This window comes from Schistocerca cancellata, chromosome 3, assembly GCF_023864275.1.
Source record: "Schistocerca cancellata isolate TAMUIC-IGC-003103 chromosome 3, iqSchCanc2.1, whole genome shotgun sequence".
Lineage (NCBI taxonomy): Eukaryota > Metazoa > Arthropoda > Insecta > Orthoptera > Acrididae > Schistocerca > Schistocerca cancellata.
The window spans coordinates 815,065,381-815,081,767 of NC_064628.1; the positions used below are offsets into that span (position 1 = coordinate 815,065,381).

Below are 16,387 nucleotides of genomic sequence, written 5' to 3' on the forward strand. Positions count from 1 at the left end.
ACATCTGCCCCAGGAAATGTCTTACAATTTAAAACCTGGTTCCTAAATCTCTGTCTTACCATTATATAATCTATCTGATACTTTCTAGTATCTCCAGGATTCTTCCATGTGTACAACCTTCTTTTATGATTCTTGAACCAAGTGTTAGCTATGATTAAGTTATGCTCTGTGCAAAATTCTACCAGATGGCTTTCTTTTTCATTTCTTACCCCCAATCCATATTCACCTACTATGTTTCCTTCTCTCCCTTTTCCTACTCTTGAATTCCAGTCACCCATGACTATTAAATTTTCGTCTCCCTTCACTACCTGAATAATTTCTTTTATCTCATTATACATTTCATCAATTTTTTCATCATCTGCAGAGCTAGTTGGCATATAAACTTGTACTACTGTAGTAGGTGTGGGCTTCATGTCTATCTTGGTCACAATAATGTGTTCACTATGCTGTTTGTAGTAGCTTACCCACTCTCGTATTTTTTTATTCATTATTGAACCTAATCCTGCATTACCCCTATTTGATTTTGTATTTATAACCCTGTATTCACCTGACCGAAAGTCTTGTTCCTCCTGCCACTGAACTTCACTAATTCCCACTATATCTAACTTTAACCTATCCATTTCCCTTTTTAAATTTTCTAACCAACCTGTCCAATTAAGGGATCTGACATTCCACGCTCCGATTTGTAGGACGCCAGTTTTCTTTCTCCTGATAATGACGTCCTCCTGAGTAGTCCCCACCCTCAGATCCGAATGGGGGACTATTTTACCTCCGGAGTATTTTACCCAAGAGGACGCCATCATCATTTAGCCATCCAGTTAAGCTGCATGCCCTCGGGAAAAATTACGGCTGTAGTTTCCCCTTGCTTTCAGCCGTTCGCAGTACCAGCACAGCAAGACCGTTTTGGTTAGTGTTACAAGGCCATATCAGTCAATCATCCAGACTGTTGCCCCTGCAACTACTGAAAAGACTGCTGCCCCTTTTCAGGAACCACATGTTTGTCTGGCCTCTCAACAGATACCCCTCCATTGTGGTTGCACCTACGGTACGGCCATCTGTATCGCTGAGGCACGCAAGCCTCCCCACCAACGGCAAGGTCCATGGTTCACGATATCCCAACCAAACGAATCCAAGAATAACTTTATGACACTGCTGTTTTATGGGCTTTAGGCCATGGTCCAAGGCATAATTCTCCACCTAATGTTTATTCTTCCAATGCTTCATCAGAGGCTTTAATGTCTCAGAAAGCTAAGTAGGCCAAAACTGTGAATGTATGCATTCTGAGATTAACTTTGTGGTGATGGATGTGCATTGTCATGCAGCAAGCACACTCCCTCTGTCAACATTCCCCTTCTTTTGTACTGTATCATATTCCATACTTTTTTAGAGTTTCACAGCACTGCACAGCATTGTTTCCCCCTGGCACAAAAATTCTATGTAGAATCTCATCAGTCACACATGAGAGATGCCCACTCCTTGTTCATCATGAATATCTATTTCACCACTTCTAAACCCACAACAACATTTGTACATATTAATATTATTTATCCCAATAAAAAGTTTTGTTTTTGCTAATAATCTGGAATGAGACACATTTTCCTTTGCAAGAAGAAATTGAATTATGCTTCATGCGTTGCAGGTGAAGGGATTTGGAATACACACAATCAAGTCAGCATAGCACTAATGACAAGAGTTTCCAATCGACTGAGACAAACAAGCATACATTCTGTTGCCAATACCTTGTCCATGAACTCAATGCTGCTACCTTTGATGGAAGAAAAGAAGCACTTTGAGCATTAGAGACTTAGTGCTCTTACTTTCTGGACACGCTTTGTATAATTATAGATGAATATACTGGAAAAAAATTGAGTTATTGAATAGGGTTATCAGTTAGAAAAAATAATAGCTGGTGTAACTCATTGTTTTGGCTTATAGCTTGAATGTTAAGTCTTTTGTTCTTTCTGTGAACCACGTTTAATAAAGTTTGTGGACAACAAAACAATTTTCTGCTGCAATTGTGAACTTTTCATTCACAGAATTGAATGTTTCAAATATATCACACTGTTTTGTTTGATCTGCTTAACAAGAAATCTTATTTTTTCATATGTATTGTTTTTTAAGAGAAGCAGTGGTCATATATTCTATTATACTCTTCCTTTTTCAGAGTAATTGAATGCAAAGGCCCAACTAATACTCGAGTTTATACAGTAGCTGTTTATTTTCGAGGCGAGCGGCTTGCCAAGGCTTCTGGACATAGTATTCAACAGGCTGAGATGAGTGCAGCCAAAGAGGCTTTGGAGCTTTCACATGGTACGTTGGCTAAAAGAAGAAAACAAAATAAATTTCATAATTGTTTATCATGTGTAGCTACATTTTTAAATTTATTTTGTGAGAATCCCATGAAGAACTCACAGCTTCACAAATGTATGTATTAATGTTGGTATACTTAGAGACAATCATGTGTATAAAGTAAGTGAAGAATTTCCACTTACACTTTTTGCTGTTTAACTTTTAAACAAAAATACTAATATGTATCTTCATTGTCAGTATCATTCATGTATGACAGTTCAGGAATACTCAGTTCAGAGATATAATTTAACTGGATAGATAAAAAATCTACTCACCAAGTGGTGGAAGAACACACACATAAAAGGCGGTTGCAATTGGCAAGCTTTCAGAGCCAGTGGCTCCTTCTTCAGAAGAAAGGTTGAAGAGGAAGGAAGAGGGGGGTGAAGGAAAAGAACTGGAGAGGTCTAGGAAAAGGCGTAGATTTCAGGAAAGTCACCCATAACCACTGGTCAGGGGAGACTTACCGCACGGGATGAAAGGGAACGTCTTTCTGCTCCGAGAGTTGGCCCCTCTGTCAGACTTTGTTGTGCTCTTTTTTGCCAGAGATCTGCATTCTGTTGATTAATTACTATTCCCACAGGTATCATGTGGTTGCCTCCAGACTCAAGTTCCAGCAATAATATAAACAACTGGGACAATCACACACATCTGAGTCACTGACATGCAAGGTCTCAACTGCAGAACCTTGCACAAGATCCGGAGGTCTGCAATGCAGTGCTGAAACTAGATAACCCCTTGTTGGAAGACATTCTGCACATTGCACACACATTTAAAATCACACAGGCAGCTAATGAACGACTCATTGCAAGGCTACATGTTGCGGCGATCGATGCAACTCCACACGCTTTACTCTTTGCACCACAGGTGTAGGACAGCTCCCAGGCAGCATCTTCGTGATTTGTCGTGTCTGACATTTCTGTGGCATCTGAGCCTCTGGTCATGCCTCGCCACAGATCATGAGGGCTGCTCCTTTCGGCCGCACAGTGTTTTCCCGCTTACTTCCAAGCAGACTGTCCACATTGCTGGAAGTCCTGTACGCTTCGTGGCAAAGAGGAGCAGCTTCAGTCAGTGTGTCATGCCCACACAACCTGCTCCTATCACACCCCATGATGGTATTAGGACACTGTACATGTGCTGCAGTTAGTAGTCCTGCTGGATGATCCTTTCATGCAGATGTTATTTCTCAAGGTTCCACATTTATAATGAGGATGTCTATTTTTAGGCGGACACAGGGGTGACCATGTCATTGACCAGTCTCTCAACGTATGCACAACTTGGTGACCTAAGAGGACAGTTATATTACCCTTCATGGGCAGTTCTTGGTCATGGCAGCCTACAAAAATGTTACAGGGCTCATTACATTACTTGTTGTCGGCCACCCATTGGCTAATAATATTTTTGGTCTCAACACCTTTACACTGTTTGGATTTTTCACCTCTGGCAAAGTCAAGGTTGTATCCAATGCAGTCCCTTTACAGGAACTAGACAATATTTGCTCGACTTTTGCATCTTTATTAAAGCTGGAGTTGAAATGAGCCTCGGATTTTCAGAAGCACATCACATGTTGGCTGAATGCCGTGCATCGTTTCTACCATGTCAGATGCACTTCAGTGGGCTTATGTACTATAATGAAGCAGGAACTGGACATATACGTGCTGCTGGAGTTATTGAACTATGAAATCTGGGCCACTTCACTTGTAAAAATCAGAGGATGACTCTGAGCAGCCAATTGCATGTGTGCCCAAGACAGTGACCTCTGCACAGTGCAACTACTCACAGATCGAAAAGGAGGCACTGGCAGTAGTGTTTGGGTTAAAATATTTCATGTCTACCTTTTTGAGGTGAATTTCTCTCTAATTAAGGATTTAAGCCCTTGGTTACATTATTCGAGCCACAATCCACCCTCCTGGAGTGAACGGCTGGACACTTCTGGTACTGGGCATTGCTCCTGAGTGCATATAATTATACCATCCGGTTTAATTCTGCAGCACAACATTCCAACTCTGATGCCATGTTGAGCCTACGCTCTGGCCTGGTCCCTGTTTTCTACCAACGTGAGGGCCTCTGCAACCAAGTTGATACTGCATGACAACATATGTTGGACAGTTTCACCATTACAGCCACACGTGTCGCCACTGCCACATGCTGCAATCCCACACTGCGGCAGGTTCTATGACATGTGACCCATGGCTGGTTACCCTGCCTCACCTGCCGATTGTCAACCAAGTTCAAACCCTGGAAACACATTTCTCATAGGTGTTCAGTTGTCGATGACATCATTCTCTTGAATACTGAGACTGACACGCATTGGGTTGTGATTCCAGCCAAATTGCAGTGACACGTCTTGAGCTTGCTGCACCTTGATGTCCCACATTAAGGCATTGGCTAGCCAGTATGTGGATTGGCCAGCTATTGATAGTGACGTTGAGAGAATGGCAGCATGGTGTGTGCTCGGCACCAAGCAGCGTCCTCACAGTCATTTACACGCTGGCCTTTACCCCATTGTCCCTCAAACTGCATCCACCTCAACTATACAAGCCTATTTATTGGGTCCATTGGGGTTTACACTTCCTGACACTCATTTTTCCCTATTCATTGGATATACGAATGGTGAACAAGTAAAGAATCTCACAGTCTGAGAGTAGTCCGGGTCCAAGTTGGTAGTTCTCATCACATGGCAGCCAATGTAATATGTGGATCATATGGAGCACCAACGAGAACAGCCATTCCTGGCAGAACGCTAACTTATACTGAGCAGGACAGCCATGAGACCCCACCAGACGATGTGGCAATCGCTTCGAGGGCATAGCTTCGTACCAGCATTTGTCTCGTGGCTACCACTCACAGTGCCATCACCGGTGGGGCGCAATTATGGATCAGTTTCAGACAGTTGTGATAACTTGCTGTCCGAGTTGGTTACATTAGGGTTGATGTGATAGCTCTTCGTGGATGCCTACTCAGAGTAACCGTATGTTGTACACATGGCGTCTACCACGGCCGATGCCACCCTCACAGCCTTGGCTCATTACATCTTTCCTCAAAAGGTAAAGCAGAACATATCATTTGGAACTTTAAGCAACAGATGAAGAAGGCTGTCTGATCCTCCGCCACTGGCTTGGCCCTCACTTTGTTTTGAGTATATATCACACCATGCCAATGTGAGTCTCCACCACAGCCAGCTCCAGCCACAAGCACAGGAGGTATACCTACCGCTGCCCACTCCCCCTCCACCTTCCAGTGACCATGAGGCCCATGGGCCAGCACCTCAGAGGCACACCTTCTTCATCTGCAGTGATGTCATTATGGACATTGCTGTCCACCCTTCCTTCCCACAACTGGCAATTGAGGAGTCCAGGTCTTCAACCATACCTCCTTTTCATCCCCATGGCACTGTCTGTGGCATTTCCACCCAAATGCACCTGTTTTGGGAGGGGGGATCTGGTATCAGGTGCAGTAGATGTAGAAATGCCCGTTAGAGGAGATGGACTTTGATAGCTGTTAAAGGGCACATACCGATCCACACGGCCAGTATACAGGAGGCCACCCAGCACAGAGCCAGTCAGTTCAGTGCTTGTTCTTGATACTTCCGGGTCTATTTTTCACTCTAGTAGGCCTACTTGATAACTACTTTGCTTTTCACCTGGTTACGCTCTCTGGTTGCACCATGGATTTGCCTCTTCCCTGGCCATATTATCGCTGTGGAGGTGACTGTGTAGTGCCTCATTGTTGTCCAGGTTTTTAGTCCTTGTCCTGATCTTTTACCTTGTCTGCAGTCTGTCTGTCACATTTTGTTTGCATTTTCATTTGGGTTACTCTTCCACTGGCAACTCTCCCACCTGGCACCTTCGTCCATTTCTCCGTTCTACTGGAACTCAGTGACATGCGCACTGATATCCAACTACCCTCAGATATAGCAGTTTGCACTATCACATTCACACATATAGCACATTCTCTCAGTATTGCTAGCATAAGTATACAATTTGTGACCTGCTTTCTAAAGATCTGCAGTTTATAATAGGCAGTAAATGTTTTGAAAGTTTAACAGTCCCATAACCCCCTCAATCAATCATATTTTAACAGTGCTTACCAAGTTTAGTGTGAGCATTCAGTATTACACAGTTCACCAACATTCAGTAATCTGAGGTTTGAAATTATGACTGCATAACATGCAATTTAGAATTTTTTATCCTGTCAAGAAAGTAATAAAAATTGACGAAATTTTGGAAACATTATTTACACTTGTTCTCATCATTATCTGAATCACTCTTTTCCATTGAAAGCTGATGATAACATTTTTACCAGCACACCTAAGCACAGTGTCACACGTTACAACAGCTGACTTACAACCCATCCCAAGATGAATGTGGTTCTCCATCAGAACATGCAAACATTATCTTCTCTGACTGCCTAGAACAAACTGAAGCCAGTCAGCTCCATAGTTTTTCATGATTATGGTCATTTCTCTCGTAGACCAGTCCCCAATTGCCAATTTCTATATTTTCCAAAACATCAATAAATTGAAAACAATCACTCAATACATTTGTTAAGGACAGATGTAAAGATTTTGCTTGTGCAGTTCTTAAAACTGGCAGATGTGCATTAAGCACACCATATCACATATGTACTAACTGCTATATTACATAGTGGGAAATCTAGGATGAAATGTAACAATATTATAAAAAAGAAAGTTGCTACTCACCACATAGCGAAGATGCGGAGTCACAGATAGGCACAACAAACAGACTGTCACAATATAAGCTTTCGGTCAACAAGGCCTTTGTCAAAAATAGACGAGACGCGCGCGCGCACACACACACACACACACACACACACACACACACACACACACACACACACACACATGCTTGCAGCCTCTGACAGCTGAAGCCACACTGCGAGCAGCAGCAGTGCATGATGGGAGTAGCAACTGGGGGGGGGGGGGGGTAAGGAGGAGGCTGGGGGGGGGGGGAAGGGGAGGGATAGCAGGATAGGGTTGGGAAACAGTTAAGTGCTGCTCGGGAGCTCACAGGGATGAGGTGAGAGAGGGCAGGGCAGCTAGCTGCAGTTGGTAGGTTAGATGGAGGGCAGGGGAGAGTTGCGGGATGTGGGGGAGAGAGTAGCGAAAAAGGAGATAGGTAAAAAGACTGGGTGCATTGGTGGAATGAGGGCTATGTAGTTGTGGAATGAGGGCTATGTAGTTCTGGAATGGGAATAGGGAAGGGGCTGGATGGGTGAGAATGAAGACTGAGGACAGGACGATTATGGGAATGTAGGATATATTGCAGGGAGAGTTCTGACCTGCGAAATTCAGAAAAGCTCGTATTGGTGGGAAGGATCCGTATGGCGCAGCATGCTCAGCAACAGGGTGGTCCACTTGTTAGTTGGCCGTAGTTTGCCAGTGGTCATTCATGCAAACAGACAGCTTGTTGGTTGCAGCACGCGGGTTGCACGTTAGCTTGTAGATCACATGACTGGTTTCACAGGTAGCCCTGCATTTGATGGGATAGGTGATATTTGTGACCGGACAGGAGTAGGTGGTGTTGGGAGGATGCATGGGGCAGATCTTTAACTAGGTCTGTTACAGGGATATGAGCCATGAGGTAAGGGGTTGTGTAGGGATGTATAAATATATTGTATAGGTTCGGTGGACGGCAGAATACCACTGTGGAAGCTATGGGAAGGATAGTGGACAGGATATTTCCCATTTCAGGGCGCGACTAGAGGTGGTCGAAATCCTGGCGGAGAATGAAATTCAGTTGCTCCAGTGCTGGGTGATACTGAGTTACGAGGGGAGTGGTCCTATGTGGCTGGACAGTGAAACTGTGGGAGGTGGTGGGAAACTGGAAAGATAAGGCATGGGAGATTTGTTTTTGTACAAGGTTAGGAGGATAATTACAGTCCATGTAAGTCTCGGGATGCCTCATGGTATATTTCGAGAGCGACTGCCCATCACTGCAGATGCAACAACTACAGGTAGGTAAGCTGTATGGAAGGGACTTCTTGGTACGGAACGGATGGGAGCTGTCGATGTGGAGATATTGCTAGTAGTTAGTAGGTTTGATATGGACAGAGGTACTGATGTAGCCATCTTTGAGGTGGAGGACAACATCTAGGTAGGTGCTTTGTTGGTTGAATAGGACCAGGTGAAGCAAATGGGGGAGAAGTTGTTGAGCTTTTGGAGGAATGTGGATGTGGTGTCCTCATCCTCAATGCAGATTACAAAGGTGTCATCAGTGCATCTGAACCAGGTGAGGGGTTAAAGTTTCTGGGTGTTTAGGAAGAATTCCTCTTAAATGGCCCATGAATAGGTTGGCATAGGATGGTGCTGTGCGGGTGCCCATAGCTGTACCCCAGATTTGTTTGTAGGTAATGCCTTCAAAAGAGAAGTAGTTGTGGGTTGGTCACGGTGACTAGGAAGGAAGTTGTTTGTTCGGAATCCATTGGGCATTGGGAAAGGTTTGATTTTTGCCTGATGGGTTTTCTTCGATCCTAACCCACTGCTGTTTTCCTTTGTTACTATTTTGTAATGCATTATTATACTCAGTGTCCATCCTTCTTTCTCTTCTTTTCTGTGTTTCTCTTGTCGCCTTATAAACCGCACTGCAAGCTCTACTTACAAGCCAACCTGTATCAACGGTCTCGGCCACTCACAGCAGATGCCTACAAGACCATGCTGATTGTTGGTGCAGTATCTTACTTTCCACATTATTCCCATCAATATCATTAATTATACATCTTCAGATTGACCACTCTCCCATATTTTTGCGTGTTACCTCCCGCATCTTTCCAGTTCCACATGATCTTGTATCTCATCCAAAGAACACCTCGCCACCCCCCCCCCCCCCTCCCACTCTTTCTCTGTTCTATCTCAGTTCCCACCCACTAATTTCACCTCATCCAGTCTCATCTGCCGACCCCCTTCTTCACACTTATCCACCCTCAGACCTGCTACACACAGTAAAATATATACTTTTTAATAATTATTGTTATCTTTTGCTCTCATTGTGACTTCACGCCAATTTTAGTGAGTTTTCACCTTTTGCTATCGTCGACTCCCTCAGATTTTGTCCTGTTTCCTCCTTTTTCATCCATTTCTTCCTGCTCGTAATTTTTTCTCACATATTTGAGTGTATTTTTGTGAATTTTTTTAGACGTAATTCTACATTATTTACGTAATTTTTCGCATTTTTTCCACACCATGAATCCTTGCTCCTTCCATCTGCGTCAATACAGAAGAGTTTCCTTATCCTTAGCCAGAACCCAGTCACACATACTGTTCCTGTGTTGTTGCTTGGCTCATGGAATCCCCTCAAATGGCCTTACCATCAAATTATCCATCTCCGGCTGCTGCCCCTCCTTCCATGATGAGATCCATCCACTAATAATCCACCAATCCATAGCCCTCACCAATGTAGTTCTGCAAAACCATCTCAACCAAGCCCAAAACTTCTTGCAATACCTTCTCTCCATTCGTAAACTTCTCCTGCTATGCAATCCCAAATTCCTGGATTCCGCATCACACATTGAAACCCTTGCCCTCCAGGAACTAGAGCAACATGCTTAACACAACCTCAAATAACTCTCCATCCTGTTCACTTCCTACTCTCACCATGGACTGCCACTATCCACTACCTCTGCAACAACCACCAAACCTCCACATCTCCTCATACCTGCCAAAGCCTGGCCCCCAGACCTACTGCATTTACCTCACCTCGAAAACTCCCTCCTGCCACTATTCAGAATCCATAACCTAAACAGACCCGAAACACAGTCATGAACCTTTTCTCCAAAAGCCTTAGCCCCACAGAAGTATCAGTCCTTTCCAAAGGCTTCACCTTTTGCTTCACTCCCAAATTAAATTATTCAGGATTTATTAAAAACTCTCTTTTCATCTCCCAGTCACGACAGTGTAAACACTTTTCCACCACCAACCTCACCAATAAGACTCAACCGAAGACCAATGTTGAACCCTGCCTGACTCAGTTCACTCATCTATCCAACTGTGATCCACCTCCATTGCCCCTGAATCACCCCATTAACTTTCCAGAATTTCTTAACCCCGAACCTTGCCTCACCATCATTCCCCAAATCCTGTAACATGCAAACTAATCTTACACCCACAGAAAGATCTGCAATCCACCACCTAAAAACTGATCCTGACCTTATAATCCTACCTGCTGGAAAGGCTCCACCACTGTTGTTTAGAACCACAAGGATTACCTGGTGAAAGGACTCCGCCAGCTGTCAGATACATCCACCTAAAAACATGGCCACAGTGACCCCATTCCAGAAATCCAGAAGGATCTTCAGTATCTCCTCAAATCCTTGGGCTCATACCAGAACCTCTCCCCTGAATCTGTCCCTCTCTTTCCTGATCCCTGCCACACCCTTTACTCTTACCTTCTACATGCTTCCTAATGCCTGGAAACCCAACCACCCAGGATGCCCTGTTGTGGCCAGTTACTGTGCCCCCACTGAGAGAATCTCTGCTTTCGTAGACCAACACCTTCAACCTATTACCTGGAACCTACCCTTCTATGTTAAAGATACCAACCATTTTCTCCACCAACTCTCCACAGTTCCTGTCCCTTTACCACATAGAGCTTGTCACTAAGATGCCACCTCCCTGTACACCAACATCCCTAATGCCCGTCGCCTTACTGCTGTTGAACACTACCTCTCCCAACGCCCGACAGATCCCAAAGCAACAACCTCCTTCCTAGTCGCCAGGACCAACTATAACTTCACCCGCAATTATGTCTTCTTTGAAGACATTATCTACAAACAAACCTGGGTATGGCTATGGGCACCCACATGGCACCATCTTATGCCAATCTATTCATGGGCCGTTTAGAGGAATCTTTCTTAAACACCCAGAGTCGTAAACCCCTCACCTGGTTCAGATTCAGTGATAAAATCTTTGCGATCTGGATCGAGCGTGAAGACACCCTATCCACATTCTTCCAGAACCTCAACAGCTTCTCCCCCATTTTCTTCACCTGGTCCTCCGCAACCCAACAAACCACCTTCCTAGATGTTGACCTCCACATCAAAGATGGTTACATCCGTACATCTGTCCATATCAAATGCACTAACCACCAGCAATACCTCCACTTCAACAGCTGCTACCCATTCCGTACTAAGAAGTCCCTTCCATACAGTCTAGCCACCCGTGGTCATCACATCTACAGTGACGAGTGATCCCTCTCTAAATATACCAAGGGTCTCACTGAGGCCTTCACAGACGGTAATTATCCACCCAACCTTGTACAAAAACAAATCTCCCATGCCTTATCTTTCCAGTTTCCCACCACGTCCCAAAGTCTCACCGTCCAGCCACAGAGGAGCATTCCCTCATAACTCAGTACCACCAAGAACTGGAGCAACTGAATTACATTCTCCGCCAGAGTTTGCCCTGGAATGAGAAATATACTGCCCACTATTGTTTCTACGCCTCCTACAGCAATAGTCCACCATCCACCGAATCTACACTATGTACTCGTCACCATGTTGCTGAGCATGCTGCCCAACACGATGTCCTTCATTTCAATGACTGCTTCACAGCCTGTGCCACGTAGATCCTTCCCACTATCACCAGCTTTTTTGAACTGCGCAGATGGAACTCTCCCTGCAAAATATCGTGCGTTCCCGTAACCCTCCTGGCCTCAATCTTTGTTCATCATTGTTCTCATCCATCCAGCCCCTTCCCTGTTTCCATTCCAGCACTGCATAGTCCTTCTTCCCTTTCCCGCATTGCACCCCCCCCCCCCTCCTCCTCTTTCCACAACCTCTCCCCTGCACTCAGTCTAACCTGCCGACTGCACCTAGCTTCCCTACCCTCTCTCCACCCCATCCCAGCAGCACTTCACTGTCCCCCACCCTTACCGTGCTATCCCTCCCCTCCGCACCCCAGCCTCCTCCTTACCCCCACCCAGTTGCCACTCCCGTCATGCACTGTTGCTGCTGCTCACAGTGTGGCTTCAGCTTCAGAGGATGCAGTTGTGTGTGTGTGTGTGTGTGTGTGTGTGTGTGTGTGTCATCGCTTTGTTGGCCAAAAGCTTATTTTGTGACAGTCTTTTTGTTGTGCCTTTCTGCGACTCAGCATCTCCGCTGTATGGTGAGTAGCAACTTTCTTTTTCATAATATTGCTCTGTTACACAATATGATTTGCTTACTCCATCATATTATGATTTACAAATTTAGAGATTAATGACACATTCATGCTGTATTCCACCCACTCATTCACTGACATAATAGCAGACAGAAGTAATTATTTTGAACAGCTGAAAAGCATAATCACTGATTAAGAATGGAACATCCCATAACTACACAGTTCTGAACAAAATATTGTTTAATTAACTGTTCAGCGACTGAGTGTTGATTGTGTTATCTTCTGATGCATTTAAAAAAACATATCAGTATGTCAGGACATTGTTTTCAATGGGAATTTATAAAATTTAGTGTTTTGGTTAATTTTAAACATCTGAAAAGTTATTTCAGGTACGGAACTGGAACTTGTACAGCAGTTCACTGTTGATATTCTGAAAGTTTCTGTAAATTTCCTCTTAATTGGTGTACGTTAAATGGCTTCATTAATTCATTAATCGCTGGGACCACAATTAATGCTGACAGGTACTGTGAGACTCTGAAAAAACTCAAAGGGCAATTCTGAACCGGAGAAGAGGAATGTTGAGCAAGGGCGTACACATTTTCCATAACAACGCTCGCCCACACATTACTCGGCAAACCATTGCCCTCCTGCAACACTTTCACTGGAACATAATCACCCACCCACACTATAGTCCTGATTGGAGCCCAGTGACTATCACCTGTTCCCTAGATAAAAGAACATTTGGCCAGAAAAAGCAATTTAGCTCCGATGACGAGGTGAAAGAAGAGGTTCATAACTTTCTGAACAGCATGGCGGCGAGCTGGTATGACATGGGCATACAAAAACTACCACTGCGTCTACAAAAATGCATTGACAGAAATGGTTATTATGTCGAAAAATAGCTAAATGTTCAAGCTGTAAACTGATGTAAACCATTGTAGAGATAAACAGGTCTATGTACTTATAAAAAAAAAAAAAATAGGAGACCTTTCTTTTGGGATTACCCTCGTATTATTGTAGCCAAGACAGATGCGAAGCTAAGACCCACCACAGTAGTACAGATTTATATGCCAACCAATTCTGCAGATGATGAAGATATTGAAAGAATTTGTGCTAAGACGATGGAAATTATTTAGATACTTAAAGGAGGCAAAAATTTAATTTTGATATGTAACTGAAACTCAGAGGTCGCAAACAATGAGAAAGAAAAATAGTAGGTGAATGTTTGGGAGAAATGAAAGAGGAAACCACCTGCTATAATTCTGCACAGAACGCAGATTAATCATCGCGATAACTTGGTTTAAGAATCATGAAAGAAGGTTGTATGTGTGAAAGAGACCTCAGGACACTGGGAGGTTCCACATTGATTTTATAAATGAAAGATAGAGACTTCAAAACTAGATTTTAAACTGCAATTCACTTAAGGGCAGATGGGACTCTGACCACAATTTATTGGTTAGGAACTGCACATTAAAACAGAAGAAATTTCAAAAACATAGGAAATTAGAGAGTCAGGATCTGTATAAATTGATAAAACTAAAAATTGTTTAGAGTTTCAGAGAGAGTGTTCGGCAACATTAGACTGAAACAGGGGAAAGGAGTACAATAGAAGACAAATGGGCAATTTTGAGAGATGAAATACGGAAGGCAACAGAGGATCACATACGTAAAAAGACAAGACCTAGTAGAAAGCTCTCGATAACACAGGAGATACTGAAATCAACTGACAAAAGGGGAAAATACAATGATGTAGTAAATGAAGCAGGCAAAAGGGAATACAGGTTTTTAAAAAATGAGATTGACAGAGAGTTGAAAATGGCTAAGCAGGAAAAACTTAAGGAAAAATGCAAAGCTGTAGAAGTATGCATGACTAGGGGTAAAACAGATGTTGCCTACAGGAAAATTAAAAGAGACTGTTGGAGAAAAGAGAAGAAGACATATGAATATCAAAAGCTCAGGTGACAAGCCAATACGAAACAAAGGTGGGAATATATGGGTCTATATAGGGGAGACAAACTTGAGGACAGCAGAAGAGGAGGAGGTTTGTGAAGACGAGATTGGAGATATGATACTGCAAGAAGAATTTGTCAACATACTGAAATATCTGAATGGAAACAAGACCCTGAAGAGGGTGACATTCCTTCAGAATTATTGAGATCCTTGGGAAAGCGAAATATGAAAAAACTGTTCCACATGGTATGCAAGATATATGAGAAAAATATAAATACTCTCTCACATCGAGGAAGAATGTAATAATTCTAATTCCAAAGAAGGCAAGTGCTGACAGGATAGGTGTGTGTACTACTGAACCATCAGTTTAACAAGTCATGGCTGCAAAAAAAGGACACAAATTATTTATGGTAGATTGGTAAAACTGACAGAAGCCGACCTCGGGGAAGATCTGGAGAAATGTAGAAACACATCAGTCAAAACTGACCATACTTATCCTTGGAGATAAATTGAAGAAAAGCAAACCTACATTTATAGCATTTGTAGATTTAGAGAAGACTTTTGACAATGTTTACTGACCTACACACTTTCAAATTTTGAAGATAACTTGGATAAAATACATGGAGCGAAAGGTTATTTACAGCTTGTACAGAAACCAGAATGCAGTTATAAGAGTCGAAGGGTTTGACAGGCAAGCCATAGTTGAGAAGGAAGTGAAACAGGGTCGTGTTCTATCCCCAATGTTATTCAGTCTGTGCTCTTAGGAAACAAGGACAAATCTTGAAAGCCAATTAAAGTTCAGGGAGAAGAAATAAAAACTTTCAAGTTTGCCAATGTCATATTATTCTGTCAGAGACAGAAAGGAATTTGGAAGAGCAATTGAACAGAAAAGATACAAAGAGATCATAAGATGAACACCATTAAAAATAAAACAAGAATAATGTAATGTAGCTGAATTAAATCAGCCAATGCTGAGAGAATCAGATTAGAAAATGAAATACTAGACGTGGTAGATGACTTTTATTTTTTGGGTAGAAAAAAATCTGATGATGGCCAGAGTAGAAGGGATGGAAAGAATGCAAACTGAAAATAGCAAGAAAATTATTTCTGGAAAAGAGGTAGGAAGTCTTTTCTGAAGGTATTTGTCTGAAGTGTAGCCTACTATGGATGTGAAACATTGAATGACAAGCACTTCAGACAAGAAGAGAATAGAATCTTTCAAAATGCGGTAATATACAGGAATCCCGAAGATTAGACAGGTAGAACAAATAAAAAATAGAGGGATACTGAATTGAATTGGGGTAAAAGAAATTTATGGCACAACTTGGTTAAAAGAAGGGGTCAGTTGGTAGATCATGTCCTGAGGCATCAAGGAATTGTTGATTTGGTAATGGAGGGAAATTTGTGTGTGTGGGATCGGGGGATGATGACACTGTAGTGGAGGACTAAGGCTCAAATACAATTAACAGGTATAAGTCGATACAGGTTGCAGTAGTTAAACACAGATGAAAAGATGTGCACAGGATAGAATAGCATGGAGAGCTGCATCAAACCAGTCTTCAGACTGATGACTACAACAAGTATGTAAAATCTTTTTCACACTTCTGCTAAAACTCAATATTGCAGCTACAGTCATTCCATTGCTAAAGGTTGTAACTGACAAGTTGACATCTAATTCAAAGAAATTTATCTGTGCAACCTAATAGAAACTTATATAATAGTACAAAATACTGACTTCAGTGCAGTGCTTAGAATACACAAGGAAGACTATCATCAAAATTTAATTCGCTCAAGGTGATACTTCAAAGTACCCGCGTCGCAAGACCAGCTACATTACACTGTTGTTTCTCTGGTGAGACAACACTAAAGACATTGTCCCTCTGTTTCTTTTAACTATGAATTATATCTTCCTGTTCAGAATAATAAATACTGCAGTTTTTTTCTACTGTTGTCAGAACATGTTGAGAAAGGTTAACA

General features: G+C 42.8%; 1 protein-coding gene across 2 annotated transcripts in view; it reads left to right on the forward strand.

The window, feature by feature from the left end:
- LOC126175876 (ribonuclease 3) overlaps positions 1-16,387 on the forward strand; it is a 251,452-nt gene that overhangs the window by 198,123 nt on the left and 36,942 nt on the right. For both annotated transcript variants that reach the window (XM_049922913.1, XM_049922911.1), the window contains one exon: positions 2,165-2,310. In XM_049922913.1, coding sequence (XP_049778870.1) covers positions 2,165-2,310 — 146 coding nt within the window. The remainder of the gene's footprint in view (positions 1-2,164; positions 2,311-16,387) is intronic.